Source organism: Pungitius pungitius, chromosome 17, assembly GCF_949316345.1.
Source record: "Pungitius pungitius chromosome 17, fPunPun2.1, whole genome shotgun sequence".
In the NCBI taxonomy this organism is placed as follows: domain Eukaryota; kingdom Metazoa; phylum Chordata; class Actinopteri; order Perciformes; family Gasterosteidae; genus Pungitius; species Pungitius pungitius.
The window spans coordinates 4,439,127-4,452,153 of NC_084916.1; the positions used below are offsets into that span (position 1 = coordinate 4,439,127).

The 13,027-nt window shown below is 46.3% G+C and overlaps 1 protein-coding gene across 2 annotated transcripts in view; it reads left to right on the forward strand.

Moving 5' to 3' along the window:
- The first annotated feature begins 547 nt into the window (after nucleotides 1-547).
- The window catches only part of LOC119218711 (class I histocompatibility antigen, F10 alpha chain-like), a 44,682-nt gene continuing 32,202 nt past the window's right edge, over nucleotides 548-13,027 (forward strand). For both annotated transcript variants that reach the window (XM_062558327.1, XM_037473311.2), the window contains exons 1-4: nucleotides 548-705; nucleotides 11,158-11,424; nucleotides 11,961-12,242; nucleotides 12,706-13,002. In XM_062558327.1, coding sequence (XP_062414311.1) covers nucleotides 636-705; nucleotides 11,158-11,424; nucleotides 11,961-12,242; nucleotides 12,706-13,002 — 916 coding nt within the window. In that variant the 5' untranslated portion in view covers nucleotides 548-635. The remainder of the gene's footprint in view (nucleotides 706-11,157; nucleotides 11,425-11,960; nucleotides 12,243-12,705; nucleotides 13,003-13,027) is intronic.

The window sequence follows — 13,027 nt, forward strand, 5'->3', positions numbered from 1 at the left end:
CGAGAACGATGTCGAATGCACCGGCCGCTGCTAGGTGTCGCTGACGGGGGGGGGCGGGGGGGCGCTGGTGGTCCGACCGACGGTTCGCTGACGTCGGGACGTATGCACTCCAGTGGCGGACCGTTTACTCTGCGATCTCCTTAAACTGTCTCTGCTCTGCTTACTGAAGCAAAACAATACGTGGACAAGAGCAGCGAGTGTAGTCAACTACTGCTGCTAACACATCCCGTCGGACCAGGATTATTTATTTATATCCGTTAATAAACTTTTCTCCTCTTGTTACCCTGGTAACCGCTGTCATTACAGACGGTTGCGTCGATTCTTACTGTGAAAATCTACGTACTTCCGGTTTAGCGGCTACGCTTCTTTTTTTCATTTTATGGGAAAAACCACAAAAAAACATTAGGTAAAGAGTAAAGGAGGAGTAAAAAGTTGTTGGTGTGTTTTTTTTACGGTAAAAGGACGTTGATAAGAGATGGGGACCCAATGACTGATGAAGTAGAGCAATTGCTGGCTTGTGATTGGTCAGAATGGAGCTGTAGTCCTCCTCCTCCTCCCTCAGTTAAGGACTGATCCTGGAACAGAACTGACCGTGAAACATCTTCTCCTTCCCGGTGGAACAAGCGGAACTTAAAATGCGACGTCTCGGTGCGCAGAGCTCGGTTCTGGCTCTCCTGATGATAAGCCTTCACGCCGCTGCACCACGTGAGTTAACGCTTTGTTTAGTTGTAGAAGAAGAGACGCTTCTTGTCCTCATAGGCTGCAGTCATCAGGTGAAATGTCTCTGATGTCTCTCGATGACGTCAGAGAAAGTTGTAAAAAGTAACAAATGTTGTCAAAGTGCGCGCGTGTTTCGTCTCGTGAGTTTGTGTAAAGGACAGAAGTGTGTTTGTCTCACTCTGCTGTCCTTCTTCTTCTTCTCTTATTTAATGGCGGACTGCAACCAACGTTTAGGTGCATGCCGCCACCTACTGTACTGGAGTGTGTTTTCTACTCCATATCCCTGAGTCTTTTAAGAAGGTAATTAGAATCTTCTTTGTAGTTCTTATTCCTTCTCCTTCTGATCCCAGTATCCCTACCAGGTTTCACTCCCTCCCTGCCTCCTGAACCTTGTCTTTAAGCACCTGCCTTTCCACTTCATTCAATTTACAGTTCATTATTACATGTTCAGCATTTTCTTTAACCCCACAGTTTCCACAGTTCTCACTGTTCCTTTTCCCCATTAAAAATAATATGCCATTCAGCCCCGTGTGATCCACTCTCAGTCTTGTCATTGCAATGTCTTCACGCCTGGTATTTTCCATGAAGTTCTTTATACTGACACTTTTTTGTATTTTATAGTATCTCCTACCTTTCCGGTCTTCCTCCCATCGTTTCTGCCATATTTCAAGACATTTCCTTTTAACCACTGCTTTACCATCGCCTTTTCCTAGTGGGATTGTAATTATAATTGCTTTAAGCAGGGCCTCTTTGGCCAGTCTATCTGCCATCTCGTTCCCTTTAACCCCCTCATGTGCTGGTACCCAACAAAACTGAATCTCAATGCCACCCTGATGCAATCTAAATAAGCTGTAAAAAGTTCTATTAGTAGATCTTCTCTTATTGATGTTACTGACTGCATACTTTTGATTACGGCCAAAGAGTTTGTGCACAGTACCACCCTATCTGGTCGTACCTCTTCTACCCACTGTAGTGCAATAATGACTGCTACTATTTCTGCTGTGTACACTGATAACCGGTAAGATAGTCTTTTAGAGATATGGATTTTAAAATCTGGTATATATACTCCAACTCCCACATTTTCCTGTTTATTCTTAGATCCGTCTGTGTAAATCTTTAAATAATTATAGTAACTGTTTCTTAAGTAGATGCTTGTTTTGACTCCTATTTCCTCCATTCTCCATTCCCTTTTCTTTTCCAATATATTTATATCAACCTTTACTTCTGGAAAGAGCCATGGTGGAATTCTACTGACTGGGTTGGCTATGGTGAAATTTATGGCTTCTATTTCGTATTCCCTCACTCTCATTTCTCTTGTCCATCCGAACCCGAACCCCTGAAACTTTGTATACTCCCAACATTCCTGTATTGTTTTTTTTGCTGGGTTTTCTTTCCCACTTCCTTTCAATCTAATCCAATACGCCATCACCAGTTTCTCTCTTCTTAACTGCAGAGGTATCTCTCCAGCTTCTATGAGTATAGCGTTGATGGGGGTTGTCTTAACAGCTCCAATGCATACACGTAATGCTCTATACTGTAATCTATTATTTCTTTCCAGCACTGTTTTTGCCCCCTGCAACATAAACTATGCAACCATAGTCTATTGATGACCTCATGCAAGCCCTATAGATGTTAATTAACGACTGCCTTTCTGCACCCCAGTCACATCCCGCCACAGCTCTCATCAGGTTTATAACTTTTTTGCATTTAGTTTCTAAGTTCCTAATATGCATTTTCCATGTACCCCTACTGTCAAACCATAGTCCCAGGTATTTAAATTCATTTACTTTCACCATTGTCTGCTCATATAATTTTAAACTTTCGACATGGCACTTGCGCTTCTTTGTAAACATCATATAACAAGATTTGCTTGTGGACATCTTGAATCCCCACTTATATGACCACATCTCTACTTCCCTGATTGCTTTTCTTATGTTACCTAATACATATGACACATTCCTTCCCCTCATCCAAATGGCCCCATCATCCGCATTTAGTGCTGTTTTTATGCGTCCATGCATTTTTGAAAAAATATCATTAATCATTATGTTAAACAGCATTGGACTAATTGCACTCCCCTGGGGAATACCATTGTCTACATTAAATTCTGTAGATACCTCTGATTTAACTTTAATTTTCCTACCTGTTAAAAAGTCCATAACCCAATTATATAACCTTCCTCCTATCCCCATACTACTTAGTTTAATACGCAAACCTTCCCTCCACATGGTATCATATGCCTTTTCTATGTCAAAATATACAATTGTCATTAGTTCTTTCATTTTTAATGCCTTTTCCACATCATTACTCACTCTAACTAGAGCATATGTTGTGGAGCGCCCTCTTCTAAATCCACTTTGTATATTGGTCAGTAATCCTTTCTGTTCCAAATTATATGTGATAATCTACGAACTATTATCCTCTCCATCCATTTGCACAAGTGGGATGTCAATGCTATGGGCCTGTAGTTATCAGGATTAGCTGGGTCCTTACCAGGCTTGTTGAATGGTAATATTACTGCACTTTTCCAACTGTGTGGTATTATTCCATCCCTCCAAATTTTATTAAACAGTCTTAATCTTAACTTAAATGATTCGCCTGGTAACTGTCTTAACATGGCATAACATAATTGATCTTGCCCGGGTGCTGTATATCCAGTGCTATGTTGAGTTCTGATAACGTAAAATCCACGTCTAGCATTCATATACCATCCTACTTTTTTAACTTCACTTCCTTATTCTCTCAACACCTGTTCTTTCTGCTGTTTATGTATGTCACTGAGGTTTTCACAACTATGAACTGCCACAAAGGCCCTCCCTAGCACTTCTGCCTTTCCCTTATCTGATACTATTATCTTCTCTCCATCAATCAAAGCTGGGATTTTACCAGACGTCCTTTTCCCATTCTGTCTCTTGAACATAGACCATATATCCCCTAATTTTACTCCTCTGCCTATGGTGGAACAGAATTCTCTCCAGTTTCTCTTTTTGTTATACTTTTGTCACGTAGGCGGAGGTGCAGGCGGAAGCAGGCAGGACTCAGGCGCAGGATTCTCTGACGTGCTCTTTATTCCAAGACAAAAACCAGGACAAGGTGCACCACCGACGAGTAACATGGACAATGACGCGACAAAGGACCACTGGCACACAGGGCTTAAATACACAAGGGAGGTGCAGGTGATTGGACACAGGTGGAAACACTCAAGCAATCACAAGACAAGGCAGGAAGTGAAGTTAACCCAGGACCACAAGGAACATGAAACTTCAAACTAAAACAGGGAAAGAGACCAAACCGTGACAGAACCCCCCCCCTCAAGGACCGAATTCCAGACGGTCCTAAAGGAGGGTGGAACCCAGAAAAACAGACAAGGGAGGGAGGGCGGGGAACCCGACAACCCCCGGCCGCCCAGGGGACTCCAAGGGTCGGCGGCACGGTGTCGGGTTCCTCCGGCCGAGATGACCGCCGGGCCTCAGGGTCTCAGGGGGCCTGCGACCGGGCCTCAGGGTCTCGGCGGGCCTGCCGGGTCGGCGACCGGGCCTCAGGGTCTCGGGGACCGGGGGCGTGGTTCTCGGGGCAGGAACGGGCGCTGACCGGGTTCTCGGGGCAGGAACGGGCGCTGACCGGGTTCTCGGGGCAGGAACGGGCGCTGACCGGGTTCTCGGGGCAGGAACGGGCGCTGACGGGCGTCTCGGCGCAGGAACGGGCGCTGACGGGCGTCTCGGCGCCGGAACGGGCGCTGACGGGCGTCGTGGACGGCGTTGCTGCCGCCGACCTCGGAGGTCCAGGACGTGGGGATCGTACCTGGCCTGGAGGAGGGCGGCCAGCTCCAGCACCTGCTTCCCGCGTTCGCTGAGGACTGGAGGCTGGGCGCTGGCCTCCCACTGCGAGTCCCAAGCGGTGTCTGGACAGCGGCGAGGGCGTCGACCGGAACGCCGCCCGGAGCCTGCTGGCGAGCCGGGGTCGGCGTTACGCCTGGCAGCCTGCTGCACGCTGCGGGGACCGCCGAGGGCCAGACGGGTTCCCAAAAACGGGTTCACAAAATTGAATCCTGCTGAGTCCTTCCATGGTCGCGTCATTCTGTCACGTAGGCGGAGGTGCAGGCGGAAGCAGGCAGGACTCAGGCGCAGGATTCTCTGACGTGCTCTTTATTCCAAGACAAAAACCAGGACAAGGTGCACCACCAACGAGTAACATGGACAATGACGCGACAAAGGACCACTGGCACACGGGGCTTAAATACACAAGGGAGGTGCAGGTGATTGGACACAGGTGGAAACACTCAAGCAATCACAAGACAAGGCAGGAAGTGAATTTAACCCAGGACCACAAGGAACATGAAACTTCAAACTAAAACAGGGAAAGAGACCAAACCGTGACAACTTTATTGTCCTACGTGCCACAGCCCTTTTCCTTTGATAATCTATAACATTCTCGTATGAAAGCTTTTTCTTTAATGTTCTAAATGCCTTGTTTCGTTCTTTAACGGCTCTGCTACAGTCCTCATTCCACCGAGGTACCACTTTTTTCCTTCCCTTTGTTGTTCTTTGTGGGATACTCCGTATTGCTGAGTTTATAATGTTGTAGCCGTTCCTGGCTATCGTTTGCCGGGTTCTACGGAATAAGGGCACGGACACTCGTCGTACTGCGGAACGCTTCTTTATTCGTGTTCTTGCACAGTGGTTTCTGCCGTTCTGCTTTGCCGCTGCTGGCGTCGCTTCGACCCGCTCTGCTCCTGAGTCCTTGCTCCACCGCGCCTCCGCGTCCTGCTCACTGTTTTAATGGGGAACACACAATCATCCTGACGCTGGCCAGCTGCGCTAATTAACCCCCGGCAGCGTTCCCTGAACCACTCCCCCGTTCTCGCCCCCTGCAGCTGCGCTAACCACACCCCGCCACCACAAATGTGTAACTTGCTTTGTACATTCTTCTATATTTCCATCAAATGTTACCAGATTAACTGACTCTTCACAACATGCCCTAAATTTTTCCCATTCTGTTTTCTCAAAACACCATCTGGTTATGGACATCCCTTCTTGGATACAAATGTGTGTATTAATTAGAGATGAGTCGGATACTCGGCTGAAACGAGTATCCGGTACGGATAAAGCACTTTTGCCGAGTACGAGTATTATACGAGTAATACGAGTCAATATCTGTGCTCGGATTGAATAAAAGTCCTCATTGGGTAGCTGTCCGTGTCTGCGTTCTGTGATTGGCTGGTAGTCACAGCGCCCCTCCCCTACACACATACTGTTTGTGTTGCTGTGTCCCGCTCGGCTCACTCACACACAGAACTCCTCTCTCCCTTCCTCAGTCAGCAGGCTCGCGGGTCTTTCCCGATATATTTAAACGATTTCTTCGCCTTTATTTTTTTTTACTTCGGTTTGTTGTTCTTAACTAGTAGAGTTCAGGTAAACGTGGGGCTTGTTAAGACGTGGGGCTTAAGAATGCGACTCGCGTTGCGTCTCTGCCTGTCGGAGTTTTTCTTTTCAGTCGGCTCTAACCATTTTTTTTTTTTTACTTCACGCACTGACCTATCTCTCTCTCCCTCTCCCTCTCTTTCTCTCTGTCTCTCTCTCTCTCTCCCTCTCCCTCTCTCTCTCTCATCAGTTTTTTTTACCGTCCGCTGGCTCTCTTCACGCACTCAGTGTCTGACGTTGACTAGTTGTGTTGAATAACTAAATATTAATATTACAAATTAAGCCACACACACACACTTCCCCTCTCTCTCTCATGATCATCAGTGATAAGAATTAAGAAGGAATGCTGTTTTAACCGCAGAAAGGCTTAACCCGACAATTTACGGGGTAAATCTTTCTTACTTCCGGGTTAGGCCCCGCCCATTTTCGGGTTAGGCCCCGCCCAGTCCGAGTACGGATACAGATAATTCATATGGTTCAACAGATACAGATACAGATAATGCTGTACTCGCTCATCTCTAGTATTAATTATAGTGAGAACTGGGAAGTGATCACTTCCTATGGTAGTTTCACTTTTAACATGCCAATCACATGCTTTAACTAAGCTTTCTGACACCAGTGTAACATCCAAGCATGATATAGTACCCCTATTCATATCTATTCTTGTACCCTGTCCATTATTAAGGCACACCAGTACTCTTTCTTCCATTATGTTCCCGTTACTATCTGTATGCTTGCTGCCCCATAGGCTGTTATGCGCATTAAAATCTCCACACCATATTTCTTTCCTGTATACACTCCCTGCCATTTCTTTTAATTTTTCAGTAATTAATTTTTTGCATGGGTTTTTAAAAAAGTATTAGCTTAATATGACCCTCTTTCCTTGGACTACATATCTCGACCATAATACATTCCATATCCACTGTGCAAGGGACCTCTCTAAATGCCAGCCCGTCCTTGAGAAAGGTAGCATACCCTCCACCATTTTGATTGTTAGGCCTATCATATCTTGTAGCACTAAACCCTGGTATAACGAAGTCCAAATGTGGTTGTAACCAAGTTTCTTGTACACATACTACATCTGGAACTACATCTAATTCATAAATATATTTTTTAAGTTCTTGACCATTAGCTATGAGGCTTCTGGCGTTCCACTGTAGTATGTGCATTACCATAATTAGTGTTCTAACCCTTAGTTTGTGTATTTTCCCCGTTTCCAAGTGCTGTTAACAATTCATGAATCTGGTCTGCTTTAACATCTATATCAAGAATTCTTTCTGCTGCCAGCGTCGGTCTGCAGAGTAAAGGGGAGAGAAAAGTTAGGTGTGTGGAGGAGTGGTTCCCCACAGAGAGTCTGTTTTACCTTCTCAAACGCCCGCTGGCACTGCTCCGACCACTGGACCGGATCTGACGCACCTTTCCGGGTCAGGTCGGTCAAGGGGTTGGTGAGGTCCCCGAAGCCTGCAATGAACCGCCTGTAATACCCCGCAAGCCCCAGAAACCGCCTCACCTCTTTTTTTGTCTAGGGACACGGGCAGGCCGCAATAGCCGCCGCCTTGTCCACCTGAGGGCGCACCTGCCCGCCCCCCAAGTGGTACCCCAGATACAGTACCTCCCTCCGTCCAATTGCACACTTCCCCGGGTTGGCGGTGAGCCCGGCCCGCCTCAGCGACTCCAGCACCGCGCCCACCAGCCGCACGTGCTCCGCCCAGGTGGTGCTGTGGATGATGACATCATCCAGGTAGGCGGCCGCGTCCATGAGGCGCTGGAACGTGGCCGGGGGCACCGAACAAGCCAAAGAGAAGCATTGTAAATTGGTACAAACCATACAGAGTGGAGAAAGCCGTTTTCTCCTTGGACTCTAACGACAGAGGAATCTGCCAGTAGCCCTTAGTTAAATCCAGGGTCGTAAAAAAACGTGCAGTGCCCAGGCGGTCCAGGAGTTCGTCGACCCGGGGCATTGGGTAGGCATCGAGTCGTGACACGTCGTTCCCCATGCACACACCTTTTCCTCACCTGCGATGCCTCCACCAATGCCCCCGGCCAAACCAGGCTCTGGTGTATCATGGACTGCGTACAGCCCGAATCCACCATCGCCTGGCGTGTACCCCCTGGATTCTTACCGGACCGCGGTACGTCGCTCCCGGACCGGGGGAGGGTGATGGATCACCTGCCCCACCTTCATCAGCGAGCACTCCCTCCAACATTTCTGCCCTGGCGCTTGAGAACCTCTCTGTGGGTCGAAAAGGGTGCCGGTGCTCGCTGCAGTTGGTGGGTAGCGGCGTGGGGCCGGCATGGGCCGCTCCGCTAGCTGCTGCTGCTGCTGTCTCCGCCCCCGTGTTGCGGCTGCTGGTCGGGTGGAGAGCGGCTCGCCCCCCCAGTCCCTCTGTCCACTGGGATGCACCGCCAGGTGGTCCTCCACCAGGGTGATGGCTGTTTCCAGCGTCGGCGGGCGGTGGTACTGGACCCACGCTGCCGTCCGGGCCGGAAGCCCCTCCACGAACTGTTCCAGTACCACCTTCTCCATCACGGCCTGCCCCCCTCCGGCACTGTTCGGCAGCGGCCATCTGGCGTCTTTAAGCTGCTGTCCGTAGGGAAACGGCCTATCTTCCGGCCCCAACCTGGCCGCCCGAAACCGCCGTCGGTGATCCTCAGGCAGCAGCCCCAGCCTGTCCACTACGGCCTTACGCACGGCCGCGTAGTCCTGTCGGGCCGCCGGTGGCAGCCCCATGGCCGCCGTCTGCGCCTCTCCTGTCAGGAGAGGTAGGAGTCTGATCGGCCATTCAATTTTAATATATTTTATTGTTCCCAGGAAGCTCGTGCTCCACTTGTGAGGCGTCCCGCTCGCTCGTTGCACCACGCTCGCCGCCTCCCTGGGTCTTATGTGGGGACACAATTAATGATTATTTCCCCCCAGCTGAGGCTCATTGCCTCCACCTGGCCCCGTTCCCGGGACCACTCCCCCTCTTCCCCCCTGCAGCCGAGCCGAAACCACGCCCGCCACCACAATATGATATTTCCAATCTCTTTCTCAATAGCCTTAGTGAGTTTAATCGGGTGGTAATGTCCACCGTCCTGGTTAAACTCAATAATAACTTTCCATCTGATTCCTTGCCCATTCTCCATGTTGTCGGTTTTCTGTTTCTCCGACTGATTAGATCTCAATTTCTTGCTCGTACTTCCCTCCCCAGTCTTGCTATACTCTGACCAACTTTTCCCTCTATTTATTGTTTTTAAAGCCCTTTTCAGTCTCTCTGTTTTGTGTATGGTCCAATCCATCTGATCTCCATCTGAACTAGTTGACATGCTATACAGTCACAGTACAGTTTATGCAGATCCGCCAGATTATTTGCTCAACCAGTGATCCTACCGCGTTTCACGTCCGCCTTTCCCAGTCCTCGCGACGCCCAGCAACCGCCCAATAGCTTCACATCTGCCATCTCTGTCTTCGGGACATTAAACGGAGGGACCGCTCTTGAAGCAGCATGACGCGGCATGTCACAGATGACGTCACACTGACGCTGTTTAGTCAAGCTGGACCGATGAATCAGTCATCAATATTCCTTGTAGATATCGGCTTGTTGCAGATATATCGGTGTGTAAAGTTGTCTCATGAGAGAGAAGAAAGAAGTAAAGAAATGTCAAACTCAGTCTGAGCTCAAAGTTGATTTTAAACTTTGTCTCAGTCACAAAAACAACAACTTATCCAGTGAATCCAGTGAGTTTAGGTCACGTGTTTATATTAAAAAATGCTATCAGCTGAAATATTTAATATTCAGACTTTAATGATGTCAGAATGAGCCTCAAACGTCTTAAGTATTAACAGGAAAAAGATCTATTCTCAGACAGATTTAAAAAGCCTTTTAGTGACCAGTGCTGAAATAAAAACTCATAAATATGACTTTGATGAATTCAGACACAGAGGACATTAGAGGATTGTGAAACATAATTCCAAACTCTCATTTTACTGTGCTGAGACTTTTAAATACTATTCTATTCAGCTGATACTAATAGAAAGTAAAATCGATCAGTAACATTTATTGCCAAAATATGTTGGACATACAAGGAATTTGACATGGCGTTTGGTGCATTGGACAGTGAGACAATGAGACAATGGACAACAAGACAAATAACATAGCAAGAGAAATGGCAGGTTTTATTTACAAATTTACCATTTAACTCAGCAGTATAAAATCAAAGGCCAAAGGATAAGCGGATATAGAATAAAGAAGACAATCTGAAATGAAAGTAAAAAATAAAATGCACTAGTGAACAGATCACCAACTGTGTTGTATGTGAAAGTGAAGGCAGCGACCACTGAAAAAAGGTGTCACAAGTCAGTCACAAATCACTGAGGAGACGTTTCTTGCATATTAATCTGTGTCCATGTGTTTATACTTTAGTTTTTTATAAAGATATTCTAAAATTAAGCTTAAATATAGAAATGCACAAGAAGCTGGTCAGATTAGTTAATTGTTTCTTGACGGTTGAATCAAGAAAAGAACAGAATAAATACATTATTATTTAAACATATGAACTGCAATAAAAGATCCAATAAATGAACTTTGAACTGGTTTGTGCTGCTACTTCACTTCAAGAAACTCAGGGTTCAAAGTTAATGTTTAAAACCTCACAAGAAGAAACGCCTGAGAATTTATGACATAAAACAGTTTGATGTAAACGATCAAATTAAATGTAAATATACAGAACATTATACAATAATAAAAATCTGGTTTTACAAACTATCCCTGAAAGTCAGAAACACGAATGATGATCTGATTATGTGATTTTTTCAATGTTTCATTCCAGAATAGAATGCTTTTAAAAGCTGAATCATCATAAATATCAAAGTAAACATTTATTTGTGTATTAATTGACTTGTTAAACACAGCAGATGTTATCAGGGTGTCTTAGATGTTCTGTGTTTCTTTTGAATTCTGTGTGCAGGAAAACAACATCATTATTGATTTATTAAAGTGTGACATCAGAAGTGAAAATGGTTCCTTTTTGGTTCCAGGGATTCACTCTCTGAAGTATTTCTACACTGCGTCCTCTGGAGTCCCAAACTTCCCAGAGTTTGTGTCTGTTGGGCTGGTGGATGAAGTAGAGTTCCTTCACTATGACAGTAACACCAGGAGAGCAGAACCCAGACAGGCCTGGATGAGCAGAGTCACAGAGAAGGATCCTCAGTACTGGGAGAGGAACACTGAGAACTTTATGGGCCACCAGCACGTCAGCAAAGGCCACATTGAAACAGCAAAACAACGCTTCAACCAAACTGGAGGTTGGTTCATGTTTCACACTTTATGTTTATATTTGTGTCCTTGATGTTAGTACACACACGCACGCACACACACACACACTAAACAGTTTGAGGTCTTTTCTTGACTGAAACATTTTAAAGTTTTTTATAAAGTATATAAACATAATGAATACTTTTCCCATTAGATGAGCTTTACTTGATCTCAGGGAGTCGATGCTGCAGTTTTTCATTCCAGGTTTTTATCAGATGACGTCCAACATTTTCTAGTTGAGGTTCCTCACTGAGACGACTTGTTCCTCTTGTCTGTTTGAAATGATGATCAATGAAATACTGCTCAGTGTTGAGCCCGAAATCTGGAGTATGATACAGATGAGAGTTCATGAACTAAAGTGGACTGCAGTGTTTATAAGAAACATTCAGTGATTTTAGTGTTGAAACATCAATCATTTAGATGATGAATCATTTATGTGAATCCACATGAATGTTGATAATCAGATGATGACTAAAGTCTTTTATCAAGCACATATGTCAACATGTTCTCTCTCTCTCTCTCTCAGGTGTCCACATTTACCAGAGGATGTGCGGCTGTGAATGGGATGATGAGACCAACAAGGTGGTCAAGGTTTATTATCAGGATGGTTATAATGGAGAAGACTTCATATCATTTGACCTGCAGACAGAGCAATATATTGCTCCTCAACAGCAGGCTGTCATCACCAAACAGAAGTTAGATCATAACAGAGCTAAGATAGCACAGGAAAAGAACTACCTGACTCAGATTTGTCCCGAGTGGCTGAAGATGTACGTGAACTTCGGGAGGAGCTCTCTGATGAGAACCGGTAGGATCACATGACCTGATGTCCTTCCATGGACACGATGCTCATAGACCTTCTGTTGTTTCATAGCAACATGTCAGCAACACACAGAGACCCACTGTGTCTCCCACATGTCTCCCCCCCCTCACCTCCTTCCCTCCTTCACTGCATTCCCTCCCTCACTTCCTCCCTCACACCTGTCCCCACTCTGTCCCTCCATTCTGTCTTTGTCTCTGCTGTGTTTCTGTCCATCTCGCTGTCTCGTTACTCTCTCACACTGTCCTCCTCCCTTTCTAATCCGTCTCACCCCTCTTCATCTGTTTGTCTCCCTTCTTTAATCAAAGAAACTTTAGAGACATTTATTTCCATTTCATTCTTCTTCTGAACTTAAATACATTTTAAATACATTATATAAAAAATGAGTGATATTAATACACATTAAATATTAATAAGGAACCTCTTACCCATCCCTCTGTCGTGTCTCCAGAGCGTCCCTCAGTGTCTCTCCTCCAGAAGACTCCCTCCTCTCCAGTCAGCTGCCACGCTACAGGTTTCTACCCCGACAGCGCCACCCTCTTCTGGAGGAAAGATGGAGAGGAGCTCCATGAGGACGTGGACCTCGGAGAGGTCCTCCCCAACCACGACGGCACCTTCCAGATGAGGGTTGACCTGAAACTGTCCTCCGTCCCTGCTGAAGACTGGAGGAGGTACGAGTGTGTGTTCCAGCTGTCTGGTGTGGACGAGGACATGGTCACCAAACTGGACAAGACCAGGACCAACACGGGTAGGTCTGAGACCCGGAGCGTTTA